General features: G+C 40.3%; 3 protein-coding genes across 4 annotated transcripts; 1 reads left to right on the top strand and 2 right to left on the bottom strand.

The window, feature by feature from the left end:
* Positions 1-915: 915 nt before the first annotated feature.
* Positions 916-7,786, bottom strand: atp5f1c (ATP synthase F1 subunit gamma). Of its 2 annotated transcripts, XM_040035720.1 has the most exons (10): positions 7,782-7,786; positions 5,788-5,859; positions 5,228-5,262; positions 4,350-4,481; positions 4,056-4,263; positions 3,260-3,403; positions 3,112-3,176; positions 2,878-3,033; positions 1,615-1,711; positions 916-1,109 (listed from the first exon to the last, which is right to left on the bottom strand). In XM_040035720.1, the coding sequence occupies exons 2-10, from the start codon at positions 5,826-5,828 to the stop codon at positions 1,106-1,108; spliced, it is 882 nt and encodes a 293-aa protein (XP_039891654.1). In that variant the 5' UTR covers positions 5,829-5,859; positions 7,782-7,786; the 3' UTR covers positions 916-1,105. The 2 variants fall into 2 exon arrangements, with proteins under 2 accessions (XP_039891654.1, XP_039891653.1); XM_040035719.1 differs by lacking the exon at positions 916-1,109 and having other exon boundaries at positions 1,611-1,711.
* Positions 6,584-12,828, top strand: kin (Kin17 DNA and RNA binding protein). The gene is made up of 12 exons (XM_040035717.1): positions 6,584-6,841; positions 6,936-7,030; positions 7,118-7,161; positions 7,257-7,379; positions 8,630-8,814; positions 8,898-8,946; positions 9,031-9,082; positions 9,159-9,291; positions 9,376-9,504; positions 9,598-9,697; positions 9,787-9,887; positions 11,107-12,828. The coding sequence occupies exons 1-12, from the start codon at positions 6,728-6,730 to the stop codon at positions 11,164-11,166; spliced, it is 1,185 nt and encodes a 394-aa protein (XP_039891651.1). The 5' UTR covers positions 6,584-6,727; the 3' UTR covers positions 11,167-12,828.
* On the bottom strand, positions 11,304-20,642 carry itih2 (inter-alpha-trypsin inhibitor heavy chain 2). Its single transcript, XM_040035716.1, has 21 exons — positions 20,462-20,642; positions 19,944-19,976; positions 19,620-19,658; positions 18,409-18,581; positions 18,230-18,334; positions 17,994-18,156; positions 17,816-17,923; positions 17,206-17,334; positions 16,999-17,115; positions 16,683-16,851; positions 16,470-16,595; positions 15,691-15,872; positions 15,185-15,370; positions 14,925-15,064; positions 14,503-14,675; positions 14,166-14,312; positions 13,943-14,056; positions 13,135-13,324; positions 12,882-13,054; positions 11,803-11,914; positions 11,304-11,689 (listed from the first exon to the last, which is right to left on the bottom strand). Exons 1-21 carry the CDS (start codon positions 20,606-20,608, stop codon positions 11,542-11,544), a joined length of 2,874 nt encoding a protein of 957 aa, XP_039891650.1. The 5' UTR covers positions 20,609-20,642; the 3' UTR covers positions 11,304-11,541.
* Between the last annotated feature and the right edge of the window lie 628 nt (positions 20,643-21,270).

Below are 21,270 nucleotides of genomic sequence, written 5' to 3'. Positions count from 1 at the left end.
TATAACAGCTTCAACTCTTCTGGGAAGGCATTTCAGAAGGTTTAGGAGTGTTTATGGGAATTTCTGACCATTCTTCCAGAAGCACATTTGTGAGGTCAGACGGTGATGTTGGATGAGAAGTCCTGGGTCACAGTCTCCACTACAATTCAGCCAAAAGGTGTTCTATCGATTTAAAGTCGGGACTCTGTGCAGACCAGTCAAGTTCTTCGACACTAAACTCACCCATACATTTCTTTAGGGACCTTCTTTGTGCACTGTTGCAGTTACGTTGGAAAAGAAAGGGTCCAACCTCAAACTGTTCCCACAAAGTTAGGAGCATGAAAATGTCCAAAATGTCTTAGTATGCTAAAACATTAAGAGAACATGTCTCCGCTGCTCAAGTCCAGAGGCGGCATCAAACAGATTTCATTGCGCTTAGTGATGCAAGGCTTGGATGCAGCTACTTGGTCATGGAAACCCATTCCATGAAGCTCTGTTCTTCTGAGCTAATGTGATTGCCACATGAAGTCTGGAGGTCTGCAGCGATTGCTTCTGCAGAAAGTTAGTGCACAGAGTTCACCATGCGCCTTGGCATCTGCTGACCCTGCTTTATGGGTCCTACCACTTCATGCCCAAGTTGCTTCCACTTTTCACTAACAATTGACTGTGGAATATTTAGTGGTAGTCTGCATGTCTAGCTGCTTGCCTTTTATACACCAGTTTCCATGCAAGTGATTTTTGACAATATAGCGTATCATGGCTGATACAGATAAGGTATAATAAGAGAAGCATTGAGGTCAAATGCATATTCGTACAGAAATATCTCAAGAATTACAAGCACGCCAAGCTGGAGCCACTGAGCAAATGCATTTCCATCAAAACAGCAAAGCCATTATAAAACCACTTAATAAATCTCACTGGAGTGTCACGTCGACATTCATCTCATCTATCAGAGTTTATTTGGAGGAAAAACAGATACAGGAAGTGATGAAAGGGTGACGTTCTGTGTAAGAGCTTTATTTTCTCCATATATTTTACAAATACAAGCGCAAATGTTCATTAGACTCTGGACAATAACATGTCTGAAGTACTTTGAAGAGATAATGGAAATGAAGATCCCACCAGTTTATCTGCAAAAAGAAAAGCAAAGGTTAGGAACAAGTTTCAAACATTTAAAAATGAAATCCACAACTCTGAAAACTACTCGGTCAAATTTCTAGTCTACTTTACTAGAACTTAGGACCCTTCCACAGCTAGTTTTCATTACACTAGCCCAGTGGGGCTCTTTACATTACAGTCTACCACTGTTACCTCCTCTGTTAAGACCAGCCTCAGTTCCTGAGTTCAGCAGAGGTTGAGGAGGAGTAGATTAGGTCGGAGAGGAGAATTAGTCATGAAAGAATCTGACAGCTTTTGGGAATTTAAAGACATGCATAGCTAAGTGGGAATCTTTTGGGAGGAGAAAAAAAAAAAAAAAAGGGGGGGGGGGGGGTTCCGAGGTCAGAAAGTTAAGAGTGAAGGGAAGTTAGAGTGAATGAGGATCATAATGAAGGGATGAGTCACAGGAAAAATTGTAAATGGATGGAGGAAGATAGAAAAGTGGGAGAGAAAATTGAAGACGTGGTTAAAACTTACAAAGCAGCGGCTCCAGAGATGATCTCAATGAGCTCCTTGGTAATGACGGCCTGTCTGGTACGGTTGAAGGTGAGGGTCAGCTTGTCAATCATCTCAGCTGAAGCGAAGGGAGAGAAAAATCAGTCACGGTCAAATTTAAATCTTTATGGTGGAAGGATTAAAAGCATGACTCAGCACAAACTAAATCATAACACGTTACAGTTATAGAAACCCATCGCCTCCAACTCCTCTCAGCTTGTTTTCTATTTGTCATTGTTTGAAGCCTTTAAGAGCATTTTAAAGAAGAAACACTGGCAGCCACCACTGCTGCCCGTCAGCCTCCTATTAGATGCACCTATGGTATCAATTTGAAAAGCCATCACCCCTTAGTTGATGTAGATGCAAGAATTTTAAAATCCAAGGAGACTTCCTTCTTGAGTCATCGTATTCACAAACTTTCGTGTCTATACCATCCACCCACCTGGCAGGGTTGCCATAATACCCTATTAGCCTTTTACAACTGAGGGATAAAAACCCAGTCATCATGACTTTGGATTCTGTTACCATTAATAATCATTGACATACCAAATCTGCTTACATTTGTCTATAACATGCCCCATTTCAATGTCTACCAAGATCCAAGAGGTGTCTTCAACTTGCTTGATTTAACAAAAACAACTCCTTTAGCAATGACATGAATCTAAAGACCTAAAAGTGCCCTTGTTAGCAGGCTGAAACTGGAAGAGCAACCAAGGAAGTCCCTCAAGCCTGCTTGAGCTTGGATGAACCATGGATGAACCATTTTTAATTTCCCTTCGAACCTCTTATGCAATTTGTCATTTTATTTGGGTTCCTTTTTGTTATGCATCTTTAATTACTTGCATCTATAGATAATGCTGGTGTTATACTGTAAATGAAGGCTATTTCCCAATAATTTTAAGTTAATTTGAATTAAACCCATTTGAAATGCTAAACCCAGAAATACTCAGCACTTATGCTATAAGTAACTTTCCATAAACTGCTATGACCACCTTATCGGTCTTTAAACACTTAAGCTTTCTCATGACAGTGTTATGAAACATCTCATATTAGCTGCTATGCTAGCTACTGCTTATATATTTAGATGTTGTTTCCAAAGGCGACATAGCTGTTGGATGATAACTGTTAAAGAAATATTCTAACATCAGTGCATCTTTTAAAATGAGAAATAGTATCAGCACCACTCTGACTTCTAGAAGAAAACAATAAAAGACTGCACGTTTGGCAGGAAGTTCAGATTCTTACAGGCGTTGTTGCTGGCGCTGTCCATAGCAGTCATCCTGGCGCTCTGCTCGCTGGTGGACGACTCCCTCAGGGCCAGGTAGATGATGTTGACCAGAGTGAACTCCTGGTAGTTCCTTAACACATCAGCATCAATGTCATCATAGATGCCCATGCTCTCTGTTGAGGGAGAAGAGAGATGATCAACATCTCTGATGGCTCCGTGTTAAACTGATTTAACAAAACAACTGGTGCTACCTGAGTTAGCAACTGTGTCTATGGAATAAATGGGCTTCTGGTCCGTCTTGTAGGAGATAACAGACCTGCATGACAGGGAGAGTCGGTTAGCTTTGATCTGGATAATAAAACAGAAGGAAAACAGTGAAACCTCAAAGCCTGTTTGTACCTGAATCTATTGAAGATGACAGAACCCTGGTCAAACTCGTATCCGGAGTTGAGGAGCTCAGCGGCAATGACTGAAGCGTCACCAAAGGTGGGAGGCTTGCGGCCAATCTCCTTGCAGTTCAACATGATGTGTTTTCCATGAGTTCTAAGGCAGAACAAGAGTCGTCGTGATCAGAGCTCAGTAATCAGTCTTAGACTAGATCCTCAGTCCTCAGCTTGCCATCAAAGCTGTCCTACAGTATGGATGGAAGGAGACACGCCTCCAATCCAGAGTTTGAAGGTTTACGTTAACTTTGTGTCATAACTGTGCATTTGACAAGAGTCAAAGCTCAGAGGAAAGAAGCAGCCTTCTTAAAGCCAGACTCCACTGCAAAAAACAGAATTACATTTCACAGAAAACTGGAGCTGCAGTTCTGTTTCTGTGACCTTTGAGTTTTAATGCATGAATTAACACATTAAAATATCAAGGTCACACAATAATACAAATCAACCCAGTAAGGTAACAGCAGACAAACCTAACCGTGCGAGATAAAATTATACCCTCAACCGCCCAAAAAAGGAATTAAAAACAAAACATTGAGGTAGCCTAAATATTACTTTAATACACCTTCCATGGAATAAAATAACCAATATTCACATAGCATAAAGGACAGGAAAAAAAAAAAAAGCTAAATATCCCTAAATACCTGCTGAGTGAAGCCAAACACTAGACTACATTCACATCCTTTCACAGTGAGATGATGAAGATTATGATCATCACACTGATAAAATGATAATGATGAAAACCTTGAACACACCTGTGCAGCAGAGCCTTGAGCTTGTCTCCCACATTGATCACCATCACCTCCTTGCCAGCGCCGGTTAGGTTGGCAATCTCACTCTTGATGGTCTTTGCCACACCGGAGTGGATGGCGCCACAGAGCCCACGGTCGGAAGTCACACCAATGATCACGTGCTTGGCGGCTTTCTCCTCCGGGGCTTTGATGTCAGCCTTCTCATACAGGGCTGAAGAAAGCAATAAAACCTTCAATCAACAACTGAATTGGAATCAATATTAAGCTTCAGTCAACATGACAGTGAGATGTACATACCCAGAGAACCGGTGCCATAGACACGTGCTGGTTTCAGCTGCCTCTCAGCACGAGCATACTTGGCAGCGGCGACCATTTTCATGGACTTTGTGATTTTCTGGATGTTTTTGATGGATTTCAACCGAATGGTGACTAGAGGGAGAAAAGAAATGACAACTGAATGCAATTTCACACACTAAGAAAAGAGGTATCCATCCCTTTATTATTGGCGAACCTGCAAAAACACTTTAATTCTATTATTCACAAAACTAAAATTCAGCAAAATAATTGTAATTCACTTTTGCAGCTGTTAGTCTTTTTTTTTAATTTCCCTTTTTCTCTTTCATTATTCACTACTTTCTGATGTTCTCATCACAGCACCTATGGCTCAGGGTAGAAAGGTACTATGCAAGTACAAGTTCAAATTAGGTTTAACAGTTGTTAAATGTCTCCATTAGAGACTCATATTCAGCTTGAATTAGAATTCAAGCTGAATATGAGCTTGAATTCTAATTAAAGAGCTAATATTAATTAAATTTAACTTGTCTATTCCTTTTTCATTTTGCTATGGAAAGTTAAAAAACACTGATTACACATAATATATACTGCTAATGAATTTAACGCTCGTGTCACAGGTACTTCATATCAGCAGTTAACCAAATGCTAAGATATCAGGGCTGAAATAGATGGACTGAGATAACCCGAGACTGCCCGCTAGCCTTTGCATTAGCTTAATAAAAAAAAAGAATATATATTATGCTTTGTTCTGGTATCAAGTGACACCCAGTAAATGTTTGCAGCTTTGTTAAAGGGAATATTAAAGATTTTGTGTGAGACCATTCAGATTTTGTATCCGAGATGTGTTATGTTTCTATCGGAGTAGTATACAAAGTACTTACTGTCCTTCAAGGTAGCCATGTTCCTGACCTGCCCCCTGTGAACAGAAAGGGTGTATGTGAGCTTAACCGACAAGCTTCATCAATATCCAAATACATCCTAAACAGCAAAAACACCACTTTACAGCACAGACTCATGTTAAATGAACCTTTGATATAGATTTAGCTGTTTGCTAATCCTGAAGGAGAGCCCTCATCCTTTAGCTTGGTGGCTAACTACACGGAGAAAGCTGTGACAGTTCACTCTAGCTGTTCTTGTGCTGTGTTAGATAATGCAGTAAGATAAATCATCCAGGGGCACTGATAATATTTCCCTTTTTCCCCTCATATTGAAAAATGTCAGCTCAGTTAGCATTAACGGCTAGCCGGCTGAACGTGTCCATTGGCAGCGCTGTCATTCATTAGCCGCGGCCTGCAAGATAGCGCGCCCTTGTATTCAATAACTGCAAACGGTGCAGTCTACACGTCACACACTTACTCCCGCTGCATATCTACTTGAAGTAAACTTATAAAATACTGCATTTAAGGCAGCGGAGAAAGTATAAGAAAATTATTCACTTTACCATTGTGGGGAGAACACCAAAGCGCTGCTCCTGGCGAACATGGTTAGTCCTATGAAGGTCAGACACGCAGGACTGCGCAGGCGCAAGTCAAAAGCAAAATGGACGAATTGATGCCTTCACGGACACGCGTCAAGATAAAGCTAATCTGTTCCATCCTTCGACAATTTTCTAAAAGTTAAATCAATTATTGTACATTATCGCGGTAATTTATCCAGCATGTGTTTACGCTATTTAATGTCTTTTTTTTACAATACAGTCTCTCACGGAATGTAAATGTCCCCTTTTACCAGCTGAAAAGACTTCTGCTCTTTTTCCCAGGAAAAACAAATTAAAGAAAATTCTCGACTTACTGTCAAAATTCTTACCGTTAATGAAGTACTCCTGAAGATTCATCTGTTCCCATGTAGCATACGCAGCCATACATACATCTTCCTTTTGTAGTTTATCTTTTACATGTAGTTTAAATAAAAATAAATTACTGAAAAATATTGAATTCCACAAAATATTTGCTTGGGCTATAATTAAGATTTTATTATATTAGCTAGAAACATCTTTTTTCTTTTTTTTTGTTGGTTTGTTTCGAGTTTTTCTTCTTATTTAGCAAAAGAAAAGACTTTTAAATCATCTTTTACTCGTTTTTTCTTGTAGGACAATTAAATGAAACGCAGAAACATTAGTTAAATGTTAAAACATTTTGTGAATGTGTTTTCCGGAACGTTATGTACACGAAAATTCCAGAAAACACAATCTTTATGAGGAGCACAAACGCGCAGCAAGAGTATCGCGAGTTTTTTCGTTTATTCGCGAGGGTATGACGTAGAAGCACACGCGGAAACTGTTTACCCTAGCAGCGAGCGCTCGTTTGAGCAGCTTTTCGAGGAAAAACACGTTTTTTAAAATCATTTTATAAAGTGTTTCGTGTAAAAGGTAACTAGCCATAATGGGAAAAGCGGATTTTCTTTCACCCAAAGCGATAAGCAACCGAATAAAAGCCAAAGGTCTACAGAAGTTGAGATGGTATTGCCAGATGTGTCAGAAACAATGCAGGGACGAGGTAAGATGTTCATTAAATGGGTCTTTTTTTTTAGGTGTATTCGTTGTACTTCTAAAGGATTTTAAACTCTAAACTGTGTTTTTGTTGGTGACAGAACGGATTTAAGTGTCACTGCATGTCCGAGTCCCACCAGAGGCAGCTACTGCTGGCCTCTGAGAACCCCACCAAGTTCATGGACTACTTCTCAGAGTGAGTTACGTCATGTTTCTTCTTCCGTCACGTTTGTGATTTAATGAAAAAGATCATAAGCCTTTATTCTTGTTGCTTTTCTCCCAGTGAATTCAAAAGTGACTTCCTGGAGCTGCTCAGGAGACGATTTGGTGAGATGGGGTTTGCTAGTCATCCAGATGTTTCTGCAGCAGCAGCTGTCTGTAGTCAGTTATAAGAATGTTTGTTGCTCCTTTCTCATCCACAGGGACCAAGCGAGTACACAACAACATCGTCTACAATGAGTACATCAGTCACCGGGAGCACATCCATATGAACTCCACGCAGTGGGAGACTCTGACCGACTTCACCAAGTGGCTGGGCAGAGAGGGTAAGCTGGTGTGAAACACTGAACTACAGGGTGGTCTGAAACCTACGAAAAGAATAAATATGGTCTGTGGAAATGCACTCTTGTGTTTTTCTTCTGTAGTAAAAGTGTTTTGATCACAGCCTAAGTGTTTTTGTGAGTAGTTTTAAGCAGGGTGAAATTAGGTGGGCGTTTATATATTGAGCAGCTTCGCTTTCAACTACAAACCACATCTAATCAATCATTTATGCAATGTTTTATTCTAAAAGAACACATTTAAATGACCAGTTAACAAAATAGTGTGTTGGGCTTGTTGATTGGACAACTACGGGCTACTGATGGTGTTTCTTTTAACTGAAATGCTGGTAACAAGGGGAAGTTGCAGAAGTAGCAAAGATAGATGAGTTGAAATCCACAGCTACAGACAGAGCACAGGTAAGGTGAAAAAGACATCGTAGGCAGGGTGGAGTGGCTGCAGATGAGTGTCAGAGATGATTTGTGATAGAAGGAACACAGCAAGTGAAAGAGAAGGTTTACCAAATGGAGTGAGGCCTGCCAGAGAGCTGGAGGCGGCAGAATTGAAGATGTTAAGATTTTAATTCTGAGTGACCATGAGGGACAGGATTATAACTGAGTTTATCAGAGGAACGGCTCAGGTTGAGCAGTTTGGGGGCAAAGTTAGAGAGGCAATGCTGGGATGGTTTGGACATGTGCACAGGAGGGGCAGTGGATGTACTAGACAAAGGATGTTAGAGATGGAGCTGACAAGCAAGAGGAAAAAAAATAATCAAGGAAGACATGCAGAGGAGGATGCTAGGGATAAGGTGAAACGGAGGCAGATGATCTGCTGTGGCAACCCTTAAAGGGAGAGGAAGAAGATTCAGCTGTGGTGAAAACTAGGTGAAATCAGTAATGAGTAGTTTTCACTTAGAGTCTGTATTTTTACCTTTCATCAAACCACCTGCTTCCACAGCTTGGGCAAAAAAATTGACAATTTTTAAGGAGTGAAAAACCTGAAAAACTCTTTTCTTTGTATTATTGTAGGGTCTTTACAATATAAAGCACCTTGAGAAAACTGCTGTTGTGATTTGGTGCTATTTAGATACACAAATAAATTGAATTGGAAATTGATGTCCATTATGTATATGTAGATAGATGAGGCATTACAAATCACTGACTGGTAAATTGACAGGTCTCTCATCTAGATGTAAGCTTTTTGCAGTTAATGCAAAGGAATATAATGGTACTTTAACCTTGTTTGAAATCGTCAACAGGTTTTTGCAAAGTTGACGAAACCCCCAAAGGCTGGTACATCCAGTACATCGACCGCGACCCAGAGACCATCCGACGCCAAGAGGAGCAGGCAAGAAAGAAGAAACAGGAGCTTGACGACGAGGAGAGGAGTGCCAGAATGATCGAGGAGCAGGTCCGCAAAGGCCGTGAAGGCAAGGGCACTGATGTGAGTACCAACAGGGCAGACCCAAGCCTCGTACTGTATTTGCTGGTTCAGCTCTTTATAATCAAGGTGGTTTTATTCTACAGGACTCTCCAGTCTACACAGAGCTCAAACGGGAGAGTGAGGAAGAAAAAGGTTTGTGTTTTTTCTTATTTTCTTAATACATTTGCTAGAAAGTTTTTTTTTCCCCCTCACCCTTACTTATTTCTGTCTTTGTAGTTGCTTTCAACTTGGGTGCCTGTTCTTCTGTCGCTGGCCCCTCCAAATCAAGGTACAGAGGTCTCTGTGTAAGATACATTAATGTAAAATACTTCAGCCTCTAACTGAGTGCTCCTGTCCTCCTTTAGTTCGGTTCTGGGTGCTAGTGTGCTTAAAGCAGCATCATCTTCGTCTTCGACCTCAGTAAAAAGGAAAGACTCCAGCTCAGACTCCAGAGGAGGGGAAAAGAAGAAGAAATCAGCTTTGGAGGAGATCATAGAGGTTGTGATTCTTGTTTTGTTTGCATTGTCTTCAGTTAACTGCAGCCAGGTTCATTGATCAGGTATGTGATTCCTTTTTGCACAGATGGAGAAGAAAAAACAACAACAGCAGCAGCCGGTGAGAACTGATGACTGGCTGCAGCCCAATATTATAGTAAAAGTAATCACCAAAAAACTGGGGGAGAAATACCACAAAAAGAAGGCTGTCATCATGGTAAAGTATTTTCTTTAGATTTAAATTTGGGTTGCAGTGTGTAAACTTTAAAGGCCTGTGGTGCTTACATCTGCGGATCCTTTTCATTCACAGGAGGTACGAGACAAATACACCGCAGTGGTAAAAATGATCGACTCTGGAGACAAACTGAAACTGGACCAGAATCACTTAGAGACAGTTATACCTGCCCCAGGTATAAATCACAGCTCTATAAATCACAGAAAAACCGTTCTTGAAATGTTAATTGTTCTGGTAGTAAACCTGTTCTCAAACTTGCTGCAGGTAAACGAGTTTTGATCCTGAACGGTCCTTACAGAGATATGGAGGCTCTGCTAGAGGGCATTGATGAAAAACATTTCAGCGCTGCACTCACTCTTGACTCTGTAAGTATTTTGACCTTTCAGCTTTTAATTATCCAAAGGAAGTCCCTGTGATGTTAAAACATAGTTTTGTCTGTAAAAGTTAATGTACTTCTGTAGTCAAAAGTCTTCACATTGCTTTGTTTGTTCAATCAATATTACATATGAGTCCTTATGTTTATAAAGAAAAAAAGAGCTTTTGTGAATAACAAATTGCTTAATTTATTTTTTAATGCAGAATTCTCTTAAGCAATCATTTCTGATGGCACTGAATTAAACAGTGTTTAAACCATTAAAATTAGTAAGTTTGCTAATAATGATGGAGCTAATAGAAGCAGTCAACAGAAACAAAATAATAGCGCTGTTTTAACAGCACCCTCATCATCTGTGAGCAAATGCACCCTCCTCAGAGTGCGCCCAAATGCTTGTTGATGGGCCTGCAGACTCTGGTGATAGCCTAACTTACTCATCCCGATGGTGGACACGTACATGCTCATGCAAGTTAGCCGTGTTTGAGTACTTTTCTCGCACTATACGTCTGCACAAGTGGCACACCACTTTGGTTACATCCTTAGGTTTACCTCTTTCATCGGGGTTAAAGCCAAAGAAATCCTAAATTGGCGACTTTATATTTTTTTTTAGTGCTGTCAGCGTTAACGCGGCGTCATCACGACTAACGCGATTAACAATTAACCCATCTGGATTGCAGACTGAGTCTAAATCCCTGAAATGTCTCTGTCAACGCATTTCGGCAGTTTGTCCAAATTTTGTTCATTCTGCGCTCCAGATGGGTTGAGAGCATTAAAAAATTTTAATCGTGATGACCGTGTTTAAGCCGCATTAAGGCTAACAGTGTTTTTTTGTTTGTTTGTTTGTTTTTTTTGGGGGGGGGGGAACTAGTTCGTCCATGTTTGGACTTCTTCTGTGTTGTAAATGCGCAAATCAGTCCGTGCATGATTACATAGCCCCGCCCATCAAAAAGTCTGCACATGCACGAATATAAAAAAAAATCAGCTAAATGATTTAAGGTGTGTCAAACAGTTTAGGAATAATCTAATTTCACAGTATTCATTATATATTGAAAGGAAAAACATATTTAGTCAGGCTGTAATAGGCCCGACTATGACCAAATTATTGCTCCCTGTTTTCAGGATTAATATTTTGGGTTTGTTTTAGGTATTGTCAAAGTTCTCTTCTGTTCTGCTGTAGCCATTCAAATGTCTTTTTTCTTCTTCATCCTCAGGGACCTCAGAAAGGAAAGAGAGTGGACATTGCCTACGAGGATTTCTCAAAACTGGCCTGAATAAGCATACTTCCTGTTTAAACCTCAGGTAGCTTTTTAGCTGAAGGACTCTACTGTGTCAGAGTTTATTCTCCGGGAATCTCTTGTGTATGTCCCGTATTTCACCTGCTTGAACAAACCAGAAGAACTTTGAGCAGTTTGTTTTTGTTTGTTTTTATTTAGTATTTGAGTCAGTTTTGACATTTCAGATGTATATTTTCTCAAAATAAATTGGACAAAAGTTACTTCTGGTGTCCTCTGGAAAATAAGATTAATAAATTTAGTTGCACATCAATGGAAAAAAGACATTCCCCTTCACTCATATGGTTCTAATTTTCTCTACTGACCCCTGGGGATTAATAGCAGGACAGGGTAATTTAGTGTGGATCTGGCTTCTCAGGGCATGTGGAGGAAGCTGCTTAGATTTGGGACAATGTATTGTGAGTAGTGGCCGTCAATGAAGCCCTTCCCACTGTTGTGAATGAACCAGCAGTAGACGTTGGAGCCGCGCTTCTTATCACGCCTGTAGTCCTTCTGCCAACCCCTGACACACACAAAAACAAGAATGTAAAGTTTTAACAAGAAGGTTTCTTATTAACATTTTTTATTGTTGTTTTTGTTTTGGTCTTTCTTTTTTTTTTGTGGCTCAAGACATACCTGGTGACAAGCAGCTTGTTGCCCTTCACTTCCATAGTGGCCTCCTTCTTTAGGGGGTCAGCTCCTTTATGGATGTCGTATAAGATGGCCTCAGGCTCAATGGAAAACTGCCCTGTGGGACCACATTTTTAGCTTAAACTCTATCTTTGATATTTAGTATATTGTAAGCTCAAACATGAGCTGAATTAACACAAAAAGACAATATGAGAACAAGAAAAGTTCTGCTTCAAATGCATTTGCACTATTGCATCTCGTAAGGCCAAGATTATTGGCTTTACGAGATTGGCCTTATGTGATTAAGTTTTGCGGTTGGTGCCAGATAGGTTGGTCTAAGTATTTCAGAAACTGCTAATCTGATGGGATTTTCCCAGAGAGCTATTTCTAAGGTTTACAGAGAATGGTCACCCAGTTCTCTGGGAGAAAAATTCATTGAGTTAGAGGAGAATGGCCAGACCGCTTAAAGCTAAAAAAGGCAATGATAAATAAAATAACCATTTGTTACAACCAGCGTGTGCAGAGAAGCATCTTGAATCTTGAAGCAGATAGACCACACCAGGAGAAAACCACAATGGTTAAAACTCCTGTCAGCTAAGTACAGGATATTAAAGCTATAATTTATACAAGCTCACCACAATTGAATACTAGAAAAAAATTGCCTGGTTTGAGTTTAACAACCACAAATAATACTTTGAACAAACAAAAACATGATGTTTTAAAAGTAGTTAAATAACTGGGATGTCACTTTTGACCAAAAGAGTCATGACTTTTAATTGAGCAGTCTTAATTGTGCTTACTGAACTTCAGTGGTCTTCTTTGTACTTTGTATTGTATGGCAAACACTTCAATATTTATATCAATAATTACATCTTCTTCTGTTCCACATTTGCATGGGGTTCCTCAAGGCTCGATCATGGGGCCCATGCTGTTTTTATTATCTTACCTCTGGGCCATTGCTAGCTCCTTGATTAGTATCTTATAACACTGCCATGCTTTACTTCTCTATTAAACGTAACAATTTTGACAACATTAATGTTTGATCACTGTGAGGATACTGTGTGTTTCACTCCACCTAGACCTACCTATGAGTCCGTGGACTAGAGGTGAATACTGGTTCTCATTGGGAATGTAAATCCCAAGAAAGTCAACATTAACAGGGTGTTTCTTCCACACACGGTGAAGCAACACCATCACCTGGGTACTATTATTTATTGTGATGATGACATTAGAATTCTTTACAATGGAAATCCTTATCCTGCAAATAGAAACAAAACAACTTTAGCCCAAAGGATCCGACAGCAAGGTAGAAACAGCAATTAAAGGTAAGTCAGCTACCCATCCTGTCTTATTTCAGCTGTAGACCCCCAGGTGAAGGAGTGGTTGTTTCTGCCATCAGTCATGGTGATCCCATCAGTACTGACAATCACACTGATTCCGTCCGGCTGGTAGTAGATGCCGATGGTGCCAAAGTAGGTGCGTTTGTTCACTTTCTTAGAGCCAATTAACTGACCATTCACAGTTACACCTTAAGGACAGGAGAGGGAGGTTAATCTATGAACTATTGTGTCGCATAATATTCAGTTAAATTTGGAATTTAATAGACAAAAGATTGAATAAATTAAAATTCACTTCAGGTCTGCAACATAAACTGTACATAAAAGATGGAGTGCTTTATTCATTTTTTTTCTCTACTGACCAGCAGGGGTGACTTCTGGTTACAAAAATAAGTCAGATTATGTGGAAGCCTCTGACAAAATCACCTTTCCTCTTCCTTTTAATTCCTCAGAAAGCATTTTCCTAATGAGTCTAGGGATTTATCTTATTTAGCCTATTGTGGTATGCTGTTGTTTGTGAATTATAATGGCTACTAGAGAGTGGTTAGTGTCCTCTGGTTCTCTGGGTCCTCACATGTGTTGTCTAGTTTCAGAAAACCAAGATGGTGACTGCTAAAATGCTACCGTTCTGACATAAAAATGGAAGTCCAACCAACCACCAATATCATTTTGGCTACTTCAATCTTTTCTATACAGCTTATGATCTGCAAATTACTTAGAGAAGTCGTCATGGTTGTTTACAGTAGTAAACTGTAGATATAGTCATGAAAAACAAAACACCAAAACATATTTCTTTGAACATTTACTACCTGTTCCACTGTCAGAAAGCAGGTTAAGAATATGACCGGGTTTGGAGTCAATGTTGAAGCAGATGTCCATGTTACTTCTGGGCAGATGGATGATGAAGTGAGGGTCGTTATCCACTGGAAGAGATGCACTGAGCTGGTTACTCACTGTGTCGTGTTCACAGGGAACACTGCAGCTGGAAAGGTACTCATGATGCTTAGTAAGAGTGTGTACAGCCTGTATTACCAAGGTTAACCTGTTCCGGCAGAGTGATCTCCTCTTTTGGACCCTCCAAAACCTCACCCATTGAGGGTGCTGGGGTTGGCATGTGGACCCAGGGTGGAGGCTGGTACACAAGAACTTTCACAGGAGGTGGACCACTTGATCCTCCTCCTGTAAACATGTGAGAGAATAAAGTATTATATTTTGCATGTACAGCATTTCATTCATATATGTATGATCCCATTTTGTGCCCTTTTATTCTACATGTGCTTTAAATGCTTTAGGATCCTTTCCCTTCCTCATCTTCCTCAGCCATGTAGCACCTGTTTTGTTTAGTGTCATGCTGCCGTTTGCCATGCACCTGAGCAGCAGCCATGTTTGGGGTCCTTTGGAGAGTCAGCCAGCAACCTCTCCGTGGCGTCCCCGCTCTCCACTAGCAGAGCGGTGAACGGAGTGACAAACTGATGCTCCACAGCCAGAGTCATAATCCGCTGGGTGATCTTCCTCTTTTTGACAGCTGTTGTAGCCAGAGACCTGGAGGGGAGCCACACCGCAGCTGTCAAATACTGACAATTCCACAAATTTGCTGTTGTCTTCAAGGATATTTATATAGAAATCATGTTTTCTTTCAGGGGTTTGACTCTGCTTGTATTAGAGGGCCACTGACATTACTTGGTGTTATATTCCAAATGATATTTCCATGTCAAGCTGAGATTTGGCAATAATGATCAACCAGAAATGTCTCCTATGTATAAAGAAATGAAGCAACTGGTCAGCCGTCACCTTTCACTGATCAGCTGTTTAATGGTAAGGTAAGCCCACATCTGGCGGGCAAAGCCAGTGAAAGAGTGCTGCTGCTTGGCCAGCTCTGTGTCCAGCTCTGTGGTGTCGGCGTCCGTCTCCAAAGTAATGTCCAGACGTGCCTGCAGGACGAAACGTACCACGGGATACTGGTAGTAAGGCGTCATTCCTTCATGTCCTTACTACTCGGGCTATTTTTTAAGTAAGCATGTCAGGTGTATGACTGGGTGTGTTGCACTTACAGCAGACCCCATGGTGAAGCTGGTCAGCGTGTTGCTCTCAGACGGCAGCACCTTCCCAGCCACCACCAGCTCGGAGCCGCTGAAAAATTTATCAAAGTGATTCTGAGTGACTTCTGCAACTGAGTCCGCTTGGAATTGAACAGTGATTTTCCTCAACAGGGGAGAGGAAACCTGGCTATAGAACGCCTGTGGAGAGAGAAGAAAAGGAGGTGATAACCGACAGTTTTGATGGTTAAACGGGCCATCATTTTCTGCATCCAACAAAAAAGGTAGATTTTATCTTACAGGAAAAATCTGTTCTTTATTTGTACTGGGATTGGCACACCTTTTCATTACCAAACTGAGTCCCAGAAAATAGTTTACCAGTGAGTGGGAGTATGATGCCTAAAGATTAGATGCTTGAAGTAAAGGAATGCTTTGGACTTTAGGAAATTGGAAGTTTGGAGGAAGAATGTAAGTGACGCAGAGTTGGATGGGGTTTTTTTTGTTGTGTTTCCTTGCCGTACCCGTAGCTGCTCTGCTGCGTCGTGGTTGGCATAGATCCTCTGAGCCATGCCCCTGTTCTCCATGGCAATACGTTCCAGGAAATCATAGTCCACGTCGAAGCCGATGCCGAGTGAGAAGAGCGAAAACTCCTCCCTCATCACTCGCTTTACATTCTTCTGGATTGCACTGAGCTTGATCTCACCTGCAGAAAATTTGAATCAGCTGTTTCCATCTAAAACTACTTCTTCTACTCCACATTAAAGGCTTTAGAATCACCAACACCTAAAATCCTTGTATTAAAAGACTATACCAGTATTTCTATGACGCCTTCTTAACCACATATCATATATTGGATAAGAAAATGCAAACTTGTCTGCAGTAGGGCTGACTAGTTTATATGTCTTTGGTCAGATTAAGGGCTGAAAAATGAAGCCAATGCAGAATTTGCAAAACCTGCAGTTCTTTAAATAGCCATTTGGGGGTGGCTCCATTTGTGGCATGACCTCTTTGGGTGACAACTAGGAGTCAAAACAGGCTGCCTGCAAAGCTTCACCTCAACTAGCCTGAGCCTTTTAACTGTTATTGTGTTGCTGCTGTGCAGTAAAATGGTTTGTTGTGTGGCTAACTGTACCAACAGATCATCCTAGAGATCTGTCTATAGTAATTAGCACTAATAGCTTGCTAACTCATCTTGCTAGGGTTAGCTGAAAGTGATGCATTCTTTTGTCCAAGTGTGGTCATTTCTGGCTCCAAAAGTCCAAGATGGCTAATGGGAATTATCTGAATCAGGCAGTCTTACCAACAGTGGGGTCTCCATCAGACACAAGAATGATCATGGAGACGGAGCGAGGGTCAATGACCCTGTGATTGGACGCTCTCACCAACATCTGAACAGCTCTCAGTAGGGCCTCGTTGATGTTGGTGCCTGCAGGCAGTAAAATCCAAACATTAACATGGGAATGGTCATTGGAGCACTCCTTTTGATAATAGTATAATAATTATTGTGTCATACCCCCATTGGGTTTAATGTTCTCAATGTATCTCTTGGCATCTGCAATCTGAATGGAGGAGCCAGGTACAAGCTCCTCACTCCAGCAGCGCACATTATGGTTAAAGTCTACGATGCTGAAGTAGTCATCGATGGTCAGGTCGTCCAAAATAGCTTTCATGGCCTGCACCGTCTGTGAGAGAAGCTTGGGTTTAAATGTATTCTGAAAAACCGCCACTGGGCTGCAGTGTTTTACAAAAGATGGAAGAGGTATGAAGATGGAGCAGAAGGAGCCAAAGTGCACCAAATGTTGACCAAAGAGTAAACAACTGTTGCTCACTTGCTTCATTTTGACCCCCCACATGGACCCGCTGACATCAATGACGAACACAATGTTTTTTGGAAGAGGGGAGAGGTTGGACGGAGCAAAGAAGTAAACAAAGTGGCCATCTGAGACCTGCGGGAATATGAAGAGATTGTCATTTCTAAAAGACTGTATCAATAAAATCGTGTTTTACATGATACTTGTAGGCTCAGTGTGTGATACCTGCAGTTCCCCAGCATTGCTGTCTCTGTTCACATCATATAAAACAGTAATGACACCCTCTACAGCGCTTTCTGTGCAGTTTTCACACTGCTTCTGTTGCTGTACGGTGGGCTTGAAGACAATGTGAGCCTGAGGACAAGAAGAAAAAAAGGGAAAAATATTTTTTTCAGTGTTTATTACTTAGTAAGTGGAGGTCTGTATATATATTACTAAAGTTTATTTTTTAATTAAGTCAGGATCACATTTATCAGTTAAAATGATATTTAAAATAAATTATATATATTTATTTTTAATGTATTAATTTTTTTCAGAATTAGTTTTATAGCTTTCTAACAAAAACAGTTCCGTAAAAGTTTGCCATGAGATCAAAGATAAATTAATATATTAAAAGTAAAACAAACATTTTCAGCTTTATGGCACTGTACTCATGGGTTACTTCGATCTCATGGATATTTATTTAAATTCAAAAAAAGAGGAAGAAATTAAGATACTAAGAAACTGATAATTACAATAGGAAGACAAAATAATGTTATAATAACAACCAAACAGCTAATCTTATTATATTGTAAAGGTTTATATTTTACACATATACACATATTTCTGGTGTTACCTTGTCTTTGGTGGATGTTACTTTAATTAGATCTGCAAATTGTGCTCCAAAGGTGTTTGATGCCTTTACTGTTGCAATTCCTTGCGGCTCAAAGATGTACACGTCCACCTGAAATGTCACTGCATTAGAAAGGATCGCCAGATGAAGTGCACGTCCACATTATTTGTGACCTTCTCACCTGGAGCTGTGGCACCAGCCTCCCTGGCTGCAGGTGCAGTGTATGCTCATAAAGATTCAGCTTCCTGTGCATCATCTCCTGGTAGTGCAGCTCAAATTCAATATTGCTGCCCGAGGGCACATGGACCTCTGTTTTAAAGGTCTCCATGTCCTGGGAATTAGTCCTGTGAAGCAGAAAAAAACAACTGACAAGCTGCACAAAGGAGATGAAACCGAGAGGCTGTTCTGCTCCTGCACCTGATGATGCCGGCTGCCTTGTTTCTCGCTCTGGCCTGAGCGTACAGGTTCCTGGCCACCGTCTTCTCCTTCACTGAGCCCACAAACGTTATCCCATTCACATTCCTGAAGGGAATATACGGTTCAATTATATCTGCCCCTTTCACTGGATTGCTTGCACTGAGTGAATCTGGGCTCACATTGTGAAGTTGGTGATGAAAGCTCGTTTTGGGATCTGGACGTTGAAGGCGATGCTCTGGGGAGTGGAGCCTGAATTGACCATAGAGCTCCTGACGATGGTGTGGGAAAACCGTGAAGTGATGCGGCTTTCCACTTTGTAGCTCCTGACGGTGATGTCATCTCCACGGATGGCCTGTGCAGAGAATTAAGCAATATCTGAACGAGATTTTGAAATTTCCCGCACGTTTCATAGAGATGTTTAGCTTTTCTGATCAGGATAATTTTTAACTTTGTTTTCTTTTGTTCACCAAGTTTTCCTACAGTCAAGTTTTCATAAGAGGTCTTTCTCTGATATTATATACTTTAAACCACAAACTCATTGCATTCTGTAGCAACATAAATCAAGTACAGTGCCTTTAATAAAGTTCTCTTTATTAATAAAAGGTATTTGGGTAAGATTTGATCCCTAAGTGTCTCTACTTTAAGACCCAAAAGTATCAGATATTTCCTAAATGTTCATGGATTTGATCTTAATGCTTTTTTTTCTGTTTTTAAATTACTTGCTCAAAGGCAGGGGTGTGTCTAACCCATGGGGTGTCGGCACCCTAAAAACACCCTAAAAACTGTCTTCCATCTCATGTATATATGATAAATAAAGAAGCCCCTTTCAACATTACTGTGATTATTGTACAAAGCTACATCATTCATTAATATGATGCATATTGTTTTGAAAGTATTGCAGTATTACAGTTTTAATTAACGAAAGGGTCTGAAAACTCCTAAATACTAGATAATGGCTCGGATTATTAAATGAAGCTAGTTTCTCACAGTGTATTTTTTGTTTAATGTAATACATGATTTCCCACGGGCCCACATGACTATTATTGTCCCCCTCCCAAACCCCGGCCCCCATGGTCTCACAATTCCTGGAAACACCCATGTAGAGAGACATTAACATCATTTATTGCCTGTTAAAGTATTTTGCTGCTGTTTAAGGTATAAGAAAAAAGAAAATCCAGAAAGAAAAGTCAGACTTCACAAAACGTTTCCGCTAATTTAGCTTCTAAAGCAGAGAAACAGGGACAGCAAAGGGAAGCAGAGCAGGATTTACAGTGAACAAAGTCAATAACCTGTCAGTCACGAGGATCTCTTCAAACAGCGTATTGATTATCAGATAAGGTTAAACTCTGTCACAGTAGAGACTGCTTGAACAACAAGCGAGGGGTCATACCTCAAAGTCTTCCTGCTCCTCACTGGTCAATATCGCTCTCTGAAATACACACAGAAGTGATCAGACTATCTTAATGTGCTCTCTGAGGTGAGATCATGCATCAGTAACTGTTATTAAATTTGAGCAGATGTAGAATTTAAAACTGGATCAGAGTGGCTTTGTTTGCTGAGCTTTTGTTTATTTTTGAAGAATCAATATGTGAATTCCATGGATTGCCGAATACAAGCGTTGCAACATCAGTGAGAAAGACAAATCCACATTTCAAGACTCTTTATGCAGTGTGCAGGTAAAATAAAAGTCCGACTTTTGAAAAGATGCTCTCACCTTATGTCTCTCCCGATGATCCTGCATTTGTGACTAGCAGAACAAAGAAAATGAAAGTAAATAAAAGATCTTTGGAAATGTTTTCCAGTCATTTAATGTCATTTAGACTCATTTCAGAGGTCAAAAAACTCTGATTTGCCTCTAATTTTAAGATTTCTTTTAGTTTGTTTTCATTTTAGCCACAATAAATATAAACATGTAAGAATCTTTCTTGATAGTATAACAATAAGCACGAATTTCAGGGAATAGCTGCTTGTAATTTGTTGTATTTGGACCTGTTGCAGGTCAAATTTCAAGACAGTGGTTTAGATTTAATCTTACATATTTTATGCAGACTGGCTGTTACATGGAACACAAGTGGCTCTCTTGTAACATCAATGAAAAGCATAAAATTCACTTAAAATTACAGGCGTAAAAAATTGTGTCTTCAATATGAGGCCAAGACTACTAACACAGTTTTACTTAAGCTTAAGCTTGAATATATATGTAAATGTTTATTTTAACACCTCCCAACTCACCATCTCGTCCTCCCATTCCCCGTCTATCACAAACTCAAAGCAGCAGCCCTGATGAAGGAGCAGGAGCCCCAGAAGTAACACCTGAAGACGCCTCATGTTTCTAGGTCTGTGGGCTCGTGTGCACATATCCTCACACGGAAAACACATAATACAAAACAAAGCAGTGGGAGAGGGAGAGAGAGAGTCCTGCAGGGGAGCACAGCTGAAGACCGAAGGTTAAAATCCACTGAAGTGATCGGCCCCAGTCAATATTTGTTGTGTTTCATGTAACCCACACTGCAGAAGGAAACTTTGAAACTCGGCCTGCAGTATGAGCAGGATAAAAAGGACAGGTCTGAGTCATTCACAGGTTAAAGAGGGCGCTTCAGAGCTGAACATCAGGGTGCACAACTAACCAGGAACCATTCTAATGTGTTTCTGTTGGAAAGCCAGCTTTGCAAAATGCCTCTATAGAAGAGCATTTTCAGGACTTGAATCAAATAGGGCAAATAGTGTCTCGGCTTGGCCACGAGATGGCCCCAAAGTAAACCCAACTGCTGACAGCTTCATGATAAACTTTTGACCTCCTTAATACACTCATACTAAGCATTTAGGGAAATACTGTGAGTAAAATCTGCAATTTTTAGACTATGTAAAAATGTGCTGCATTTAACGAATTTATTAAATCACCATGTAAGGTTCATGCCACACATGCAGCACTGGTAATTACCAAAATCTTTATTTTAATGTTTCTGTAATGTAACCAGTATGTGTAAGCGCTTTAATCACAATGTTTTAAATGATTACATATAATGAATGTTTTCCATTAA

The sequence above is a fragment of the Simochromis diagramma genome, unplaced genomic scaffold (genome assembly GCF_900408965.1).
Source record: "Simochromis diagramma unplaced genomic scaffold, fSimDia1.1 OVJJ01000816.1, whole genome shotgun sequence".
Lineage (NCBI taxonomy): Eukaryota > Metazoa > Chordata > Actinopteri > Cichliformes > Cichlidae > Simochromis > Simochromis diagramma.
The sequence above is the reverse complement of the archived record's forward strand: the minus strand, read 5'-3'. Positions and strand labels throughout refer to the sequence as shown.